General features: G+C 49.5%; 1 protein-coding gene across 2 annotated transcripts in view; it reads right to left on the bottom strand.

Annotated features, from left to right (window-relative positions):
* The window catches only part of UNC5A (unc-5 netrin receptor A), a 100,913-nt gene that overhangs the window by 30,014 nt on the left and 51,508 nt on the right, over positions 1-19,391 (bottom strand). For both annotated transcript variants that reach the window (XM_031953736.1, XM_031953735.1), the window contains exon 2: positions 1,347-1,568. In XM_031953736.1, coding sequence (XP_031809596.1) covers positions 1,347-1,568 — 222 coding nt within the window. The remainder of the gene's footprint in view (positions 1-1,346; positions 1,569-19,391) is intronic.

The raw sequence follows: 19,391 nt of genomic DNA, 5'->3' as shown, positions 1-19,391 counted from the left end.
GGTTTGTCAGGGACAATACCCCCCTCCCCACTTCTCTCCCTGCAATACCGACTGCTATTTCTAAGGAGGGAAGTCATGGGCAGCTAGACTGAGATGGGGAGGGCAGAGCTTGTGGACAGCTGCATGAGGAACCAAAATAACTTGTCTGAATAGAAACCCTTGCTTATTTTTATTACTAATAATAGATATTCTTTGTCTTTGAATCTCTAGCACCTAGTATAATGTCTGGCACATTGGTTGTTGGGCTGTCATTTCAATCGTGTCCAACTCTTTGTAACCCTATTGGGGGTTTTCTTGGCAAGGATACCAGGGTTTGCCATTTCTTTCTCATTTCACAGATAAGGAAACTGAGGCACATAGTGTTAAGTGGCTTGTCCAAGGTCACACAGCTAATAGATGTCTGAGGTCAGATTTGAATTCAGGTCTTCCCAACAGTATCCACTTTCTAGCACACAGCTAGTACTTAATAAGTGCTCATGACGGATGGCTGCATGGCTGGGGGTGGTGGTCAGTTCCTGGATTTTGGCTTGTCCTAGCCCTCAAATCTACCCACTCTTGAAGATGTCTTACAAAGCACTTTGGGTGCCCCTCTCTAAAGCACTTGTCCAAAATTATGTGGAATGGCAGTTCTTTGTGTGGTTCTCTTATCCCCTGAGACTGTAAGCTCTGAGGCATAGGGTGACAAATGGGCTCTTGTCTAGTTATTATTCCCCCATCAGGATCAGAGGGCTTGGCAAACAGGGCCCACTTAGGGAAGGGCTGCTGAGGTTGCCCAGACTCACAGCCCCAAGGACTGGGGGGAGCTGTGCTGAGCCCCCGGCATAAGGACCTTCAGGTGGATTCTGGCTCTTTCGTTTCTATGAAACGAGGGAAATGAACCTGATGACTGGAGATAGCCCAGGGTAGAAGGGCAGAGAGAAAAAATCACAGATTGGTAGCCAAAGAGATCTCCATTCAATTCTTGGCTCTTTGACTGATTTCCTGTGTGATCTGTGACCTTGTCTGGGTCTCAGTTTCCTCGCCCGTAAATAGAGGGAGTCAGACCAGGCAGCTTCTCAAGCCCCTTCCAGCTGGGACATTGGATATATCTGTGATTGCTTTTTTGTGCTGAGCCAATATCCATCTCTCAGTCATTTCACCCACTGGTTACCAGTTCAGTCTTTAGAAAAAGCTGCCTGGGCCCCGAAACCCCATTCTGCTCTGAATACACACCAGAGACTAATGGGCCTGCTTCCTCAGCCCTTCCCATCCCTTCCCCCTCCCTGCTCCCCACCCTCCCATCCCTGTATCCCTTCCCTCTCCCATCCCCCATCTTGGTCCTGTCCCCTTCCCCAATCCAGCCTCACCACTGCCCTTCTCGGTGCTGTGCTCTGTTATGTGGTCTCCCTGGTGAACCCATTCCCCATTACACTTGAAGTAGATCTGGGTGGCAGGGCTGGCCTTGCACGTGAGCGTCACCGGCTTGTTCTTGACAATGTAGACATCCTCAGGCTCCACCAGGAAATGGGGTAACAGATCAGGGTTTCCTCCAGGCACTGGGTTGGCCACAGTGGCACTCTGCTGGGCACCTAGGATGGCAAAGGGAAGGGATGAGAGGCCTAGAAACAAACAGACACACAGCACGACCCCTCGGGCCTCTGGAGGGGACATCCTGTCTTGGGGTCTACCCTCCCAAACAAGACCCCATCCCAGTCAGAGCCATGGTTATAGGACTCACAGTTAAAAGAGACTCAATGAGAAAACCGAGTTCTGCAGAGAAATGTCCTGCCCTAAGTTAAAGAACAAGTAAGCGACAGAGAGGGGAGACCAACCTGGGATTTCTAACTCCAAATGTCTTAGCCAAGACAGAGCTCTGTCTCCCTCCAATTTTTAGGTTTTAAAAAAAGCTTCATGGGAGTCACTACATTAAGGAGAAAAGTCACAAGTGAAGGAGTGCAGGAAGGGTAAGTCAGTCAGGATCATAAAAGCCGCTCTTGTCTGCTCGCTGTTAGGGCCAGTCATGGCGATTGCCCTGTCTCTGTGTCTCCCCTCTGAGGGCATCTGTGCGATCTCTGCCACATCCCAAAGAAGCAGCCGCCCAGCTCCTGCTCAAATGCCCAGGGACTGAGGGTCCCCGACCTGCTTCCTACCAAGGCAGGCCAGTCCCCCTTCTGCCATCTCTGATTTGGAGATAATTCCTATTTCTGTTATGGAATTTTTCTTCTCTTGAGCTAGAATCTGCTTCCCTCTCCTCCTCCTCCCTTTTCCCAGCACACAAACCGCTGCCCCCAGTGCTGTCCCCCGGGGCCTGAGCAGAACAAATTTAATCCCTCTTCCTCTTGAGGTGTTTATCACATCCTCCCCAAGTACTCTCTTGTTTGAGCAGTAGATTCCTTGTTCCTTCCAACGACCCCCGTGCCCTGGGCCAGTCCCCCTCTTTCAATGCGCTTGTTTGTCCGTGCCCACCCTAAAAGGTGCGGCCCACATCACCATGCTCCCGCATCGTTCTGGTCAGGGCAGGGGGCTGGGGAGGAGGAGAGGGGTCTCTCTGTCCAGGGGTCGGGGACTACCTTCCCACCCCCTTCCTGGCACCAGACATTGCTCAGCCGGAGGGCAAGGGGCCAGAAGCTGAAAACCCCTCAAATACTGGGAGGCAGGGCGGTGCGGTGGGGAGAGCTTGGGCTCTGCGGCAGGGGCTACTGGTCAGCTGATTGTGTGTGTGCCTCTCGGTGACCCCTCTGGGGAGTTCCTGGCCAGGACCCGAGTGGTTCCCCCTTTCCTTCTCCGTTAGGAAATGGAGGCAGACAGGGTGAAGTGGCTTGCCCAGGGTCATCCAGCCAGGATGAGTCAAGACCAGATTGGTCCTCCTGACTCCATCCCTGCACCACCTCGCTGCCCTTCTGGAGTCAGAGGGCTGGGCTTCCAATTGTCCCCTGGCCAATTACTGCTTGGGTGAGCTTGCTGGCGCTCAAGCCCTGCATCTGGTCACTGAGGGGCCTGCACTCGTTGGCCTGAGAGTCCCTTCTGGTCCCAGGCCCTCTCAAAGCTTTGGTGTCCCTGCTATAAAGTTCACTACCTGCCCCGGGGGGCTGCTGTGGGAATCACCCTGGAGAGCCCACCCAGGAAGTGGGGGGCGAGGGGGGGCACGGTTATTCCATGGGTTCAGAGGCAGCCAACCCTCGGGATGCCGCTTGTGCTTTCCAGTCATGCTCCCCCCTTTCTTGCCTTTCCGGCCTCTCTCCCCCTTTCTTTGAGTCTCACAAACCCCCCAAATTTGAGGGAGAGGGAAAGGGAAGGGGAAGAAAGGGTCCATTTGGGGTTCTCTCCCAGGACACTCCATGAAGCCCTTACCCATGAGCCCCCCAGGAGTCCCTGCTCCCAAACATCTGGCAGATGCACGGCAGGGCAGCACTGCAGAGACCTGGGTGGGACCTCCCTGCACAACCTGTAGCTGGGAGGGAGAGCTGGCTAGTGCCATGCTGACGAGGGTCACCGGCTTCTACTGGACCTTCCGACGAGGGAGCCTCTGGGTTGTGGGGCCAGTGGGGCCCGATTTTGTCTGGGACAGCGGCTTTTACATCCTCCTTGTCTTTTCCCTCTTCTCCCGTCTCTGTTCCCTGGGTCTCTCTCCCCTTCATGCGACCTCCCTATGGCCTTGGGACCACTGAAGTGAATTTCTGCACATCTGGACAGTTGGGTCAGGGGAAAAACACAGGCCCCTTTGCCAGGCCCGATACCAGGCCGACTCTAAATGGATTTCTAACCCTGCCTCGACTCTGCCCTCCGACCCTGACCCACTCTAGTTCCGGTCATTAAAGTGATCCTCCCTGTCCCCACCTTGCCCAATTCTGGTTCTGAAGCCACAGTCCAAATTCCAGCCCAATCTCGCCTCCGGTTCACCACCTTCCCATCCTCCAATTCCGGCCCTTGCCAAACGGGTCCAGCCCACCCTGGGCTTTTCAGCCCCACCCCACACCACTTGTGCTTCCCTTTGTCCTGACCACATCCATAACTACTATGCTGTTTCTGGATGTAGAAAAGTTGGAGGTTGGGGAAGTGGGCAGGGGCAAGAAAGCAAAAGAGCTTGGAAACAGCATCAGGCCCCGTCCCCGCCTCTGACTCACTGCCTGACTCTGGCACATCCCTCAGTCTTCCTGTCTGTAAGGTGGGCGAGTGGGACTTCCTGATAGCTTTAGGTCTCTCCAGCTCTGGAAGTCTGTGATTCTAAGGCAGCAGAGACCTTGGAAAGGTCCCGACAGCCCAGAAGTGGGATCTGATTTCCAATTCAGTAGAATCTGAGGCATGTTTCTGGCCGAGCCCACCCACCGCTCTCCTGTCTCTCTGTGGCCAGGGAATGTGAATGGAGGAAAATGCTCGGCCCTCATTTTCTCTTCCCCTCTCCTCCCCACACAGGCAGCTCTGCTTTGGGGTGGGGGTGGATGCTTCGGGGCTCAGCTCAGCCCCCTTCCCTGACTCTCTCACTCTCTGTCCCGCCACTCCGGGATCCTCAAAAACCCACTTCCTGGGCACAAACTGAGATTTCCTAGTCATGTTTCTCTGCCCAGGGCAGGGGGTGCTTGGGAGTGGGGAGGCTTCTAGCCAGAAGTTCTGAAGCTGGCCGAGAGATTCAGGGAGGGAGGGGGAAGACTTCAGCCTGAGGTCCGGCATAGACATCCCAGGGCTGCTGGGAGCCCGCGGCCAGAGCTGTGGCCACCGGGCACCCGAGGGGGTGGGGCAGGTCCGAGGGCTTCCTAAGCTTCCCTCTCCGGCGTCCCTGTCGGCCCATCCATTACCGCACCAAGCACTGCTAGCGTCAGGCGCCCGCTGAACCCGCCACAATCCCTCATGTCTGCATTTAACTGCTAATGAAAAATAAATGTTCCGTGACCAATGAGGGGCACAGCTCACTTCTCTGGGGGCTGCATCACGCCAAGCCACGCCGTGCTCTCCGCCTCCTCCTCCTGCTCCAGCCAGGAGACCCAGGGGACGTTTGACTCTTCCCTCCTGAGCGGCCCACGTTGCCAAGGGCACCCGCCGAAGCCCTAAGGTCAGGGGTGGGGGGCTGCTCCCCGTGACGGGCGCGGGGATCCCTTTTGGGTTTTTGTCACTCTAATCTATAAAATGGGGCCAAAACCCCTCTTTCTTTTCCCTCCTGGGTCCAGTTGGAGGATCAATATCTGAACACTCTTTCTCACATACAGATGTAGTCAGGTAAGTTGTCAGCTCAGAAATCTTTAGTGATTCCTTGTAGTCTACTGAGTAAAACTCAAACTCTTCTGTTTGGCATTCAAGGCCCTTCACAGTCGGATGCCCCCCACCTTTCCAGCTCTATTACATATTACTCCCCTGCATTCTGTACTCCAATTAAAAAGGACAGTTCTGTGAGCTCTGAACATGCATGCCCTGGGATTTCTTGCCTTTTCTCCTTCTGTCCCCCTCTACCTGCAATGTCCTCCCTCTTCCCCTCTGTCTGTGAATTCATAACCATCTGTTAAAAGATAGCTCAGATGCTGCTACTTCTAGGGAAACTTCGTCCCTCAGATCTCCTGGGTATGTATCTCTAGCAATAGGCTCTCTGCATCAAAAGGTGAGGACATTTCAGTCACTTAGGAGAATTCCAAACGATCTTCCAGAATGGTCAGACCAATTCACAGCTCCACTAATAAGAGTTCCTGTCCTTTCACAACACTGGCTACTCTGATTCTTTTGGTCATCTCTGCTAATTTTCTGGATGTGAAGAGAAACCTTTGAGTTGTTTAGATTTGAATTTCTCTTTTTTTTCAAAAATTAAATTTTCTGTCTATCTCTGTTTCCTCCCTCCCTTCTTCCCTCCCTCCCCCTTTCTTTCTCATCACCAAAATTTCTACCACTATCTCTTCTCTCCCCTTTCTGGAGAGCCATTCCATATAACAGAATTTCTCTTGTTATTAGAGATCTGAATGAAAAAAACATTTATTAAGTGCTTACTTAATAAGTACTTATTAAGTAAGTACTCATTAAGTACTTATCACGTGCCAGGTATCATGCTAAGTGCTCAGGATACAAATACAAGCAGTCCCTGCTTACATCCTAATAGAGGGGGGCAGAACGTGGTGGGGGGGAGAAAGTAAGGGGTGAAGTGTGTAAGAAGCCCCTCTAAGGACCTGGGGATAATACAGAGGTCTGCCAGGATCCTAGGCAGGAGAGTCCAGGTTCTGGAGGGGGGATAAAGAACAGAAAGTAGAGTCTGGAAATGTCTGGGAAGTGAGGCAGAGACTTAGTTTCAGGCCAGACTGAAAATTCACCTCTTGGAGCCAGAGCTCCGGGAGCAGCATCCAAGATGCAGAAGGTGGGGGATGATGAAGATGCTCGGAGTACGGCAGCACAGCCTGGAAATGGGGAGTGACAAGGAGGCCGTTCTGGGCCAGAAGAAGACAGAGATCGTCTCTCGGGGACCAGACTGGGAACAGTCTGCTCAGCTCCACATACCGGTGCTATACCTCTAAGATGAACTTGCCAGGTAATATGTGTTTATGTCTTGGCCACGAGCTCCAAGAGGGCCAGGATGGCTTCTTACCCACACCCCTAACACAGCACAATTCTCTCTAAATATGCGGCATTCCACTCAAATCCATCAACTTTTTAAAAGCAGCTTTTTGATGCTTTAAAAGGCACCACCAGGTAGGTGGTGCCATAATGTCACAGAGTGCCGGGCCTGGAGTAAGGAAGGCTCATGGTCCCGAGTGCAAATGCAGTCTCGGACACTTCCTGGCTGTGTGACCCTGGCCAAGTCACTTCAGCCTGTCTGCCTCAGTCTGCTCATCTGTAACACTGCTGGAGAATGACACGGCAAACCAGTCTAGGGTCTTTCCAAGAAAGTCCCAATAGGGTCACTGAAAGTCAGACACAGCTGAAAAATACCTGCATTAAGTGCTGAATTAGGTACCACAGGTACAGACACAAAAATGAAAGCCATCTCTGCCCTTGAGGAACTTGTATTCTATCAGGAAATATAATATGCAGGAGAGATAAGAAAACAAAATCTGAGGAGGAAAGTGCACTAATATCAAGGATGTGGCAGATCAGGGAAGGCTTCCTGTAGGAGGAGGAATCTGAATAATACGGATTTAATAAATGTTTGTTAAATTAAGAATGTGAAAGAGTGTTTGTAGGGGGAAGAATGTGAAAGTGCTCCTGACACTTAAGAGCGTGGTAATGGTATTATTAGCCAACACACGCTACAAACACTTCCAAATGTGGAGTTCACAGCTCAAGTAGTTGAGGGCTGTCTTTCTGATTAGGTCTAAAGCACAATTTATTTCAATAAATGGAAAGCCACTATTGTATACAAGGCCCTGTTCAAGGTGCTAGGAACCCTGCTGTCACAGTTGAATCTCTAAGGCATTCAAATGGGAAGGAAGAACGCACATAAATCATCGATACAAGGGAGAGAAAGGGGGGAGTAGAGGGGAGTACCGGACATAGGGTTATGGGGAGTCTGACCAGGAAGAGAAGTAAGGAAGCCAGAAAGAAGGGAAGGCTTCATGGAGGAGGTGGCCCATGAGTAGGTCCTCAAAGGGAGAGATTTCATCTTTTGGAGATGCTTGATTTCAGACTGCCAAAGGGATCCATGACACCAAAATGAAAGGCTAAGCTCCCCTGGCCCAGGCTAATCTCCTTATTTTACAGTAGAATAATTCCCAGAAGACAAAAAAGTTGCCTTAAGATCAGACAACATTTAGAGTGGTCAGAATTCAAAACCAGGTGACAGGATGACAGGATTATAGATTTAAAGTTAGAAGGAATCTCAGAAAGTATTGATGCAACCCCATTTTAAAGATGAGAAAACTGAGGACCAGGCGGGAAATGCCTCAGCTAAGGTCATAAAGGCAGAAAATGGCAAAGTCCATGTGCCTTGACTCCAAATCTACCACTCTTTCCATCCCCCATGATATCTCCCAGAGACATGGGAGTTCTCTGCAAGAAAGATAAACTATAGAGTCACCCAAGTGACTGTGAATGGGAGAAAATGCAGAGGGAACAGTCAAGGGGTGAGCTCCTCAGCCCTGGGAGAACTGAGCAAGTCAACTCCACCATCGGGAGACAAGGGACCCCCCTCACCCGTGCATCAGACACAGGGAAATGAGGCGAATGTACTTCGCAGGCAGCGGGCCCTCACCTGGTTTCCCACCTCCTGCATGTATCCACGGCACACCGATGGACGCGTGAATCACTACAGTTCCAGGTACGTGGAACAAAAGCCGAGGATGTGAGCCCTCGGATACAGGCAGTCTCCTGCACCAGTCCTGCGCCCAGGAACCAAGTCATGAGGCCTGCTGGGGAGAGCTGGGAACGAGGCTGGATGACTCAGTAGGACTCCCCCCCAACTGCTGGGGGCCGTCTGAGGCACCCCAAAATAGCACCGTGTGATTGTTTTGTTATTGCTCTGGCCTTGTGACTTCATTAGCATAAAGAACTACTCTCTGGAATACGGATCTACAACTGTTATAAAGCATCTCATCATGAGGAGTCGCCGGGGGCCACGGGAAGATTGGCTGAATTGCCCAAAGAACAAAGGACAGACGAGAAGACCAGGTCTGATCGCAGGTCCTCCCGACTCCAGGGCCTGGGCTCTGCCCACTGCACCACCTGGCTGCCTTTGCCCAAACAAAGACTGGCTTGCTCACAAAGGGGATTCGGTGACAAGGGAGGCGCTGCTGAGCGAAGGCCCTGCTGAGGGAAGGCCCCAAGGGCAGGAAGGGGGTGGGTGCGCCGGAGCTTTGGAGGCTTCCTGGAGGAGGCCAGGACGGCTAGATTCAGCCCTCTCTCAGACCTCTTCTGCCTCAGTGCTTCTACAACCCTTTGATCCAGGCAATCTTTCTAGCGAACTGAGTGTGAATTATGTTCATGGCTGCACGGATGAGGGATGGAGGCAAAGGAAGCACTCCGGAGCGTCAGGGAAGACTCACTGCCAAGGTCCTTTCTGTATCTAAGGCTCTCTAAGGCCGTGGGGTGTCCAGGGGCCAGCGGCCAGGGAGGGAAAGCTCTGGGCCGGCTCTCTCCTGGATCCTTCCTTCCGTGGCGGCCTCCAGCCTGCAGCCCATTTGCTTAAGCTCCTGGAGCTGTGTCCACCCCCTTCCCCAGCCGCTCAGTTTCCATGGTTACTCGCCTGTGACAGTGCCACAGGACCCAGCCACATCTCCAAGAGCAGGAGAAAGTCATTCTCTCTCCTAGAGTGTGACTGTGTCTGTGCTCACCCTGACAAGGCACCGATCGTGGGAAAGCACACACACACTCACACTCACAACACACACACTCACACAGACACATGCACTTTCCAACTCACTCGGACACAACGGACCCACGGCGATGCAGCCCGGCACCCCCAAAGCCACAGCGAATGCACACAGCCCCACCGAGTCACTCGGAGACCCTCACCCACTCCCGGCCACCCCACCCGCAGGCACCTGCCCCAGCACAGACACGCAGGCGGATGCACACCAGGCCCCAGTGTGGCTTAAAGGCAGCGGGTGCCCGGCGCCCTCCGGGGCCAGAGCCACAGCCTGCCAACAAAGAGTCCTTCCTGACTGGGGCAGGTGTCTGCAGTCCTTCCTCGGCAGAGAAAGGTCAGGGGGCACAGGGCAGGGCAGAGGAGGGAGGAAGGGTCCCAGCCCCTCAGAGGGCTGGCCTCTCTTCAGGCCAGAGAAACAGTTAATAAAGCGAAGCCCTAAATAAGCATTTGATTAGCAAACGATAAAATAGCTATTGTGTCCCTGGATTAAGCTGTAATTGTTGCTGATAATTGGCTGGTTAGAATTTAATAAGCTGCAATTAAATGGAATGGAATCCGGAGTAATTATGGTTCCTCACAACCCACAGTGAGCAGGGGAGAAGGGCCTCCTTCCTGCTCTGGAGTCTTGGTTTGCTAAACACCCTGTTTCCCGGCTCTTCAGACTGGCTGGAGAGCCTGGGAGGAGAGGGGTAGGTGGGAGAGGGCCCAGTGTGTGCGCTGCCGGAAGCCCCCGAGACCAGACCCTGGGTGCAAGCCCACCTGGAGGGGCTTCGGGAACCCGGCTGGAAACCTCCCCGGCTGGAAACCTCCCTGGCTCAACGCCGGGCTCGGCTCTGCAGGACGGGATGCCCTGCGCCAGGATGAGGGAGGCCGACTCCACGTGGCCGTCCCTGGAGCACCCTGGCAGCGGAGACAAAGGCAGGAGCATTCGGGAAAGCTGGGAGGGTCTGTGGCCCAGGGTTGCAATAATGAGGGGAGAAGTGCTAGCCTAATTGGGAGGGAAGAATAGCTGAGCCAGGAGGAGGAGGTAGGGGCTGAGACTCCGGGGGACCAGTCTGCAGGCTTGTACACACATAATCAGGCACATGCAAATCATACACCCATACATGCTCTGGGCGGGGGGAACGCAGGGCGCTCTGAGAGCGATTCTGGAAGGCTTTAATCACGGTCAGCTAGGAACAGGGGCCCCTGCACGCAGCCGGAGTCTGGCCCGATGCTCTTACTCCGCACTTTCTCCCTGACTACTCTGCAGACCCCGTCCTCTGTACCCTGGTCACGTTCTAGCCCACCGGCCTCAGGTGCTGCCGCAGCCTCTGACTGGGGATAATAAACGGCCTCCAGGACGCTTCGTTTATAGTCCCATCAGCATTTTTACAACATAGCTGGCAATTAATTTAATTAAAAGCCCTGTCCTGGACATAGAGACATTTCATATCCCACTGGCTCAACAACAAGCCCCCTGTCACAGCTGCCGCGGACCCTGGACTCCTGGCACAGCTCGGAGCTTCCTGGGGCCGGACCTTGGGAACTGTCCCTGGGAGGGTCCTGGGCCTGCGGGGAGGGCCAGGTGGTGGGCAAGTACAAGCCACAAAAGCTGGGCTTGCTTCCTCTAAGATACGTCCCCAAACAAGAGATCAGCGATACATACAGCGTCTAGCTGGAAGAAACAGACCTCTGAGACATGAAGTGTTAAAGCACTTTCATTTGGTGGGGGACAGGGGAGGGCAGAGTGAATAACTGTCCCCATTTTACAGAGGAGAAAACTGAGTTACGATATAATTGACAAGTGAGAGTTTTAGAGAGAATAAATCACTTTAAAGATGTGAGCTGGTGATGTTCCTCAGTAATAAAACTTCCTAATGATTAGAGCTGTCTGGAAAGTGGACCACAGCCTCGGGGGGGGGGGGGCCTTCTGGGAGAGGCTGGATGACCACTAGTCAGGGCTACTGCAGAAAGGCTCCTTGCTCAGTCTGGCTTGGACTATGGCCTCTGAGGGCCCTCCAACACTGACAGACTCTGACCTCACAGGGAGAAACTGAGGCCTACGGAGGGGGGAGCTTGTCCAAGGTCACAGCGGCAAGGCAGGGCTGGGGCCCAGAGGACAGACTAACCCGCCTCCACCCCCACCCCCATGCACCCGGGCCACACGTGTGACCTTGCTCAGCCAAGGTCACTGCTCCCTGCAGGGGAGACCAGTCCCTGCGATGTCCAGGCTCGGGAAAACGGAGAGTCCCTATGGGCACTCACACACAGTGACACAGCCAGATTTTTCACAGACCCTCACCCCGTCCTCCACAGTCATGGGCACACATATGGGCACCCCGGGCACATGTGCAGGAACCCCAGGCACACATACGGGCACCCTGGGCACATGTATGGGGGAACCCCGGGCACACATGTGGGCACACCGGCTGCACTGAGCTACAAACCGTCCCACACAGGCAGAGACATGCAGCGGTGGGTGAGGTCGCAGGGAGGCACCCCGCCGCACCCAGACACAACAGATGCCCCAAGGACGACTGGCCACAACAGAAATAAGACCCACGCTCACCTATGTTATACCCGTGACAAAGGCAAGCCTGAAAAGGGCTTGCCCCCAAGGATAAAACAGCCAGAAATGGCAATAAAACACACACAAAGTCCTTACAAAGCAGACATCCCCATAGGGTTATGGCCAACGGCAGCACAAGCATTTGTGCCAGGGGATGCACCAGGTGCCGTGGGGCCAGAGACAGAAATGAAACTAACTCTGCCCTCCTGAAGCTGCTTTTCTCCACCTGCAGGCGGCTGGGACTGAGGGCTGAAGAGCAGGACCTTCCATGTACAGCAAACATCCCCCTCTGCTTCTAGCCCCGGGGGAAGGAGAAACCTGCCCTCTGGGCCTAGGCCTTTCTAGGGCTAATGCCCTGTTAGCTTTTGCCTTTGTAGGCTGAGAGAACACTTGGGAACTGGGACTCCCACGTTTCTGCGGGAGGATCCTCCTTCCATTGGGAGCATCTGCTGTCTCCCAATCCCCTTCTGGCTCTGCCCCAAAGCCCGGCACAGGATGGCTCAAGGAGGACCTGAGGCCCACACGGAAGCAAAGCGGCTCTGCTGTGCTGGAGCGAACTCCGGCCAGGAGCTTGGAGCTGCGGTTCTGTTACTACTGATAGGTCGGTCATCCCAGGGCTAGAATTATTCCTCCTTTGTAAAGAAAGAGGAATGAAGAAGAGTGAGGGAGAAAGAAGAACCTTCTTTAGATTGTGATTTGGAGCAAATAACTCTGGGCTTTCGATGGTGTCCCCTGTAAATTAGGGAGAGAGATTGCACAAGATCATCTCTGAGACGCTTCTTCAGATCAATTAATTCTAATTTGATAATGATAATTAAGCAATTATTATGGCGAGGGCAGTGTTCAAGGCAACGGGAGAAACTAAAACAACGCTTGTCCTCAAGAAGTTTACATTCTCATGGCAGAAAAAGCACATCATAAATACAAATAAGTTTAGTATGAGAAAAATGGCAAAGAGGAGTAATTGGGGATGATAGAGAAGACGAAGATTTCATGGAGGGGATGGTACTCAAGCTGAGTCACGAAGGCTACAAAAATTCTGAAATAGGGTGGGGAGCTCCAGCAAGGAGGTATGGCTTGTTTCAATGGATGGAGATGGGAGAAAGGGTACGAGGTTATTACTAATTACAGTTGGGACACAGAGCATATGAAAAAGAAGTGAAGTAAGACTTAAAAGGGAGTCACACCGTGGAGGCCTTCAACGCCACCCTTTGAAGCCTATGGTTTACTCTGCTGGCAATGGAGAGGGGGAGATTTGTGGAAGACTATTCTGGCAGTAGTATGGTGGAGAGAGGGGAAAGGGAAGAGAATGCAAGCCAGGAGACTAATTAAAAAGTTTCCCCAGGTAAGATGTGAGGAAGGTCTGAACTAGGTGGTAATCTAGTGAACAGAAAGGAGATGGAGTCAAAAAATAGGAAGAAAAGTTGACAACAATTGGCAGCTAATCAGCTATTGGGGAAGGGATGGTTAGGCAGAGGGAAGAGCCAAAGTTAACTCCAAGATGACTGGGTGGAATAGTAGCATCTTGAATAGAAGCAGGGGACATTGGAAGGACAGATTTAGGGGAGAGTAATACTAGAATTCCAAGGTTTGCAAAGCACTTTACAGACCTCATTTGATCCTCACAACAGCTATATATATTATAAAATAATATAAAACTATATAACACAAAATATCAGACATTACGTGATATATTATAATACTATATAACATAATATTATGTAATAATGGCAGGTACTATTATTGTTTCTATTTTATAGATAAGGAAATTGAGGTTGAGAAAGATTAAGAATCTGGCCTAAGGGGCAACTGAGTGGTGCAGTAGATAGAGCACCAGCCCTCAAGTCAGGAGGACCTGAGTTCATATCTGGCCTCAAACACTTAACACTTCCTGGCTGTGTGACTCTGGGCAAGTCACTTAACCCCAAATGCCTCAGCAAAAAAAAAAAAAGAAAAGAAAAGAATATGTCTTAAGAGATCAAGACACTTGTCTAAGTGTCCAAGGCAGGATTCAAATTCAAGCCTTACTGGCTTCAAGTATGACAACTCTTTCCACTAAGTCACTAGCTGCCCCTGTGAATATGGTGAGTTCTACTTTTGACCACTTCTCTTTGTTGTTGGGTCCAAGATGCTTTACAGGACTTCCAGAAGAGATACCCAGAAGACAGCTGATGGCACATATGGTGTTCAGGAGAGAGATTAGGATGTGTAGACGGATGTAATGGGGGAAAGAGCATATTGGAAGACCTAGATTCTTATTTTAGTACTGTGATGTTAGACACGTCAATTCTACTCCCTGAGGAGATGGTTTTTCGTTGGTATAATTAGAAGGTTAAGTGTATGAATCGGCTAGATTACTGGACCTTCTTGGTTCTTTCTCTGAAATCCTCATAGTTCTTTAAGACCCACTCAGATGGTACTGCCTCCAGGAAGCACACCTGATACTATGATGTTGGGTTGATGGAGAATAGGATGAGCATGTGGTTCTGGAGAATTGCTCCCCTATTTGTTCTTCCCTGAGCCATTTTGAAGGGAGAGAAACCTTTTCCCCTACCCCTGAAGAAGTGAGGAATAAGGTTGCATGCATCTGTTGGTCACCAGTGAGGCTCTGAGCAGACTATGGGCACTTTCTTTCTCAGTAGTCATAGCCAGTGCTCAGAGATAAGAAGCCTGGATTTAGATTAGAAGTCTTGGGTCCAAATTCTGGATCTGCAATTTACAGCTGTGAATACTTGGGCAAGTCACTCCTATTTCTCTAAATCTCAGGGTTTTTTTTTTAAATAGTCATTAAAAAGTCATAAAAGACTTGAAAAAGCAATCTATACTCAGTGCCTCTACTTCTTCCTTTCTCATTCTCTTTTGCTGTCTGGTTTCTGATCTCATCATTCAACTGAAAACTGCCCTCCCCAAAATTAGCTCCCCAAATGATCTCTTGTCAAACCTAATGACTTTTTCCTCAACCCTCATCTTTCTTAGCCTCTCTGCAGCACGTGGAACTCTTAATCATCTTCTATTGGAGATTCTCTTCTCTCTAGGATTTCTGGACATTCTCCAACCAGCTTGAGCACTCCTCAGTCTCATTTGCTAGATAGTTTCATTCTCTGTCACACCCTCTGTTGATATACGCCAAGGCTCAACTCTTACCTCTGATACTTACTAGCTAAAGCAACTCAGGACAAATCAGTTAACTTCTCTCCACGTCAGGTTCCTTATTTGTAAAATTGGGATATTTACAGAATCTACCTTACAAGTTATTGGGAAGATCATGTTTCTTTCTAAATCTTGAAACAATTATACTTCTTACCTTCTCAGTGAGTGAGAGAAATGTTTAGAGGGAGGAAATTTGGAACTTAATTTTTAAAAAATGAATGTTAATTTTAAAAAAGAATTTGAAATTACTACACAAATGCTAGCTACTATTATCTATATGCTAGCTACTATTATCTATGTGTATGATTCTCTCTTTCTCTTTCACATACACAAATACACACACACACACACACACACGCAAGCAAGCAAGCAAGCACATGCGCGCACTAATTCCTAGTCTCCCAGCACCTCCAACTACCTATTGATTATGTTGAACAGAATCTCTCATAGGCATCTCAAATGCAATACATTCAAAACAGAACTCATTATACTGTCCCACCCCATCCAATTTTCTAATATTGTTGAAGGAACCATCATTTTCCCAATTTCCCAAATGCCTTCAACTCCTCACTCTTCATTTCACTTATTCAATCAGTTGTCAAAGCTTGTCATTTCTACCTTCATAACATCTTTCACATCTGATCTCTCCTCTCCACCCACACAACCACCACCCTAATTCAAGCCTCATTCCCTCATTTCCTGATTTATTGCAACAGACTCCTAATTGGTCTTCCTGTTTCAAGATTCTCCCCACACCCATCTATTTCTTATACACCTTTCAAGAGATTTCCTAAAGCTAAAGCATAGATCTGAACATGTCATATCTTTCCTTCCCCACCCCAGCTTTCTTCCTCTACTCAATAAACTTCAATGGCTCCCCATTATCTCCAATATAAAACAAGACCTCTTCTGTTTAGCATTTAAGACTCTTCACAATTGGAATCCTTTTCTAGCTTTCTAATCTTCTCCTGATTTACTCCCTACCACATAACATACAATGAGCTAGCTACAGCTCAATGATACTAGGATTTTTGCTATTTCTTACATAATGCTCTCCATCTCTTACCTCTATACTTTGCATATCGCTCTGTCTTCTTATTTTCACCTCTTCACATCGCTGACTTCTTTCTACTGTCACTTCAAATGGTACCTGTAGGAGGCCTTCCCAGACTTCTAGTTACTTAGGCTTTTCTCTATAAGGAAGGTCACTTTCTTTCTACTCTGCATGGATCTTGCATCTATTTATTTACCTGTAATTTTCCTGGACATTATTCTTGCAAAGTCCTGAAAGACAAGAACTGTTTGGGATTTTTTTGGCCTTTCTTTATACTCATAATACTTAACACATCATTTGTCACCAAGTAAATGCTTAGTAAATGTTCATCTGAGGGAAATGCTCCATAAATCTTAAAGTGTTTGAGTGATTACTTTTATTCTTGGACTCATAATAGCGCAATGGGAAAGAGCAGGGATTATGATCACCATTTTGGATATGGGGAACTTGAGGCTTAAGAGGTGAAGCCCAAGAGGGCCCAAGTTCACATGTGTGAGCAGAATGGTGTAATGAAATGGGTGCTAGATTCAGGGTCAGAAGATTTCATTCTGAGTACCAGTTCTGATGCTTCCAGGTAGTAAGATCTCAGTGAAATCTAAACCTGAGGCTTAGTGTCCTAAGACCTGTTAAACGAAGATAATATTTGCATTTCCTTCCCTATTCCCTTGTTGTGAGTGAGGTGTTTTGTAAATGTTAAAGACTACAGGATGTAAGTGGTTAACATTATGACTTTGGTCAAAGTTTCTTTCTGAGCCTTAGTTGAATCATAATGCTGAAATCATCCTCCTTGAAGAGTTGTTTTGAGCTAATGGACAAAAAGGGCTTAGGGACTTGGTCAACCTTAAAGAGCTATGGAAAGCCTGGAGTATGTAGCTAAAATTCCTGACCTGAAGGTTTCAGAGTGTCCACCTCCACTGGCCCTTCCCCCTTGCCAATGCACCCCTCCCCTCATTTCCAGAGCTCCCAAAACAAACAGGCTAGAAGCTCAAGGGGACCGTGCATTATGTTAAGTAGCCGTAATTAAGCTGCCAGCCCAGAGTCCCTGTCCCTGGACAGCATTAACGCCTCTTCTTGTCATTACTCCCAACACGTTGCTGCCTCTGAATTAAGGGGAAGATGGATCCCAATGGGGAGAGAGCAAGGCTTGAATGTGTATGCTTAGGTGCATGTGTACATATGGAGAAAGCGAGGTCCCTTTATCATACATGCAAGGGGAAATGCTGTCCATTTTCTCTGATTATCTTCTGTCCGGATGGCACCTGGAGAGTCCTTGTAAGTGAAGCATCCCTGGGAGATGACTGGGAAGTATCAGCACTGGACAGCGCCGGATCAGCCAAAAGGCAGTGGCTAGTGAGTGACAAAGTCTTTACCTTCCGTGTGCATGTGCTCTCCCATCTGGACAGGGGATTGGCTGATTTGCACCCAGCAGCCTCTCAACTGTGGCTGCAGTTCTGAAGCCTCCCTCATGGCCCAGCCCCTGACGAGGCAGTAATTAGCCCTCACCCCATTTTAATTACCTGCTGTCCAAATAATTACCAGCTTGTTTATTTCCCTCAATGGCAGGGGCACTTTTTCGCTGGTATTGATTTCATGTTTTCTTGGTTTGTTCATTATCTCTCCTGCCCCTATTTAATGGGCCCCAAGATGGAGGGGGGTTGGGAGGGAGTAAAGGAGGAAGGGGGAGGGGGAATTGGTAGGACTGAAGAAAAGAAGGAAGAGAAATAAAGGGAAGAAAGGGAAATGAATGAAGGAGAAGGACAGAGAATAGAAGAGTTCACTGAGGGCCTTATAATTACTGTATGATCTTGGGCCAATTGTTTACTCTCAATGCACAATTTAGGAAAGGGTTGGATTAGAATCTCTAAGATATTTTCCAGCTTCTTATCCTTTATGGTTTAAAGCCTTTTCTGACTCTAATTCTATATTCTGTCTTTTGAGATCCTTCCAGATCCATTCTATGATTCTAAGGCAATTCATTTTTCTGTGCCTCAAATTCCCCATCTGTAAATCTGTCTCCCAAGGTCCTTCTTCCAATTTTCATGTACTTATTTAAGAAAGAAGAGAGAAGGCAAGAGAGTATGTTGAATGTATGTGCAGGACCTGAGGATTCATAGCCAGAAGTTCTGAAAGAGAAAAGCCTATCTGGGTACCCTTGCATGGTCACAGATTCTGAGATCCCATGCATGGGCCTTTGGGGTGAGGGAAAAGAATGCGCTGAGAAGGGACTATAGGAAGCATGATGTCCAGGGAAGAGGCCCCAGGAAAATGCCATCAGGGGTAGCCCTTCTCTGAGATTCAGCTCTGGTATTTTTAGTCATTGTAACCAGGGAACTCCACCAGCTGAGGAACTCCAATACTGGAGCTCAGTACAGGAGATTTAGATGGCATTTATCTATCTATCTATCCATCAATCCATCTACCTCTATATATGAGTAGAATATGTGGGGTGTGTGTGTGTGTGTGTGTGTGTGTTATAAATGAAATGCTCTCCCACCCTCCCAACCTGAGAGGTAGACAGAATCCCTCCTCAACCTGACCTCCCATCTTGGTCCCTTCGGCCTCCTTCTCACCTGCCTCCAGGTCGTCATGGAGACGCCTCTGTTGCCAACTATAGAAGGCTGGCAACAGAATTCAGCAACTCTCCCCTGCTGTGTGTGGGGAAGGAGGGGGGGGAAGAGAAGAGAAAAGACAAAAGTGGGGGAGAGCTTTGGTAAAAAGTAGATAGGCTAGAGAGGGAGAGGCCTGGGGCATCTTTGGGGGAAGATTTAGGGCCCCTGGAAGGGGTCATTAGTGTCTAATAAATCACTAATAATTGCATGAATATTTAAATCTTTAAAAAAAAACCTTCACTGGGCAGAGAGAGCTCCCCTGTATCGGTATTTATTGCTATCGAGCGGGAAGATATAAAAGTTGGTATCGGGCTGATTGAACTGGCTGTTATCTCGGCCGCTAAATGGGTAATTGGGAGCGAGAGACGCTATCAGCAGATATAAATTACCTACAGTAAACCCAGGGCATTAACCAAGGGTTTATTATCAATTATCCCCTAGCTCATTCTCCTTAAAATGAACTTTAAGTATATTAATGAGAAAATTTACGGGTCTTAATGAATTGAGGAAGAAGAAAGGATGCCGGGGCCTCCCCCATCACTTGTTGGTTGGTGGGCTAGGAGCTTGGGCTCTTGGGCCAGGACTGTGGCTCTTTCTTAACTGGGGCCCATCTCACAAAGAAGATTCATCTCCAAGGGATGAGGTGGAAAAGCCCCACAGTGAGACCAAAGAGGGATGAAAAGCTGTCTTTGTCAAAAGCAGCCCCAATTCTTTGCTATGGCTTTGGGAATCTATGTTCTGGCAGCTACCTCACCTTCTCATACTCCCAAGACAAAC

Source organism: Sarcophilus harrisii, chromosome 2, assembly GCF_902635505.1.
Source record: "Sarcophilus harrisii chromosome 2, mSarHar1.11, whole genome shotgun sequence".
Classification (NCBI taxonomy): Eukaryota; Metazoa; Chordata; class Mammalia; order Dasyuromorphia; family Dasyuridae; genus Sarcophilus; species Sarcophilus harrisii.
Note: the sequence above shows the minus strand (reverse complement) of the source record. Positions and strands in the feature narration are given on the sequence as shown.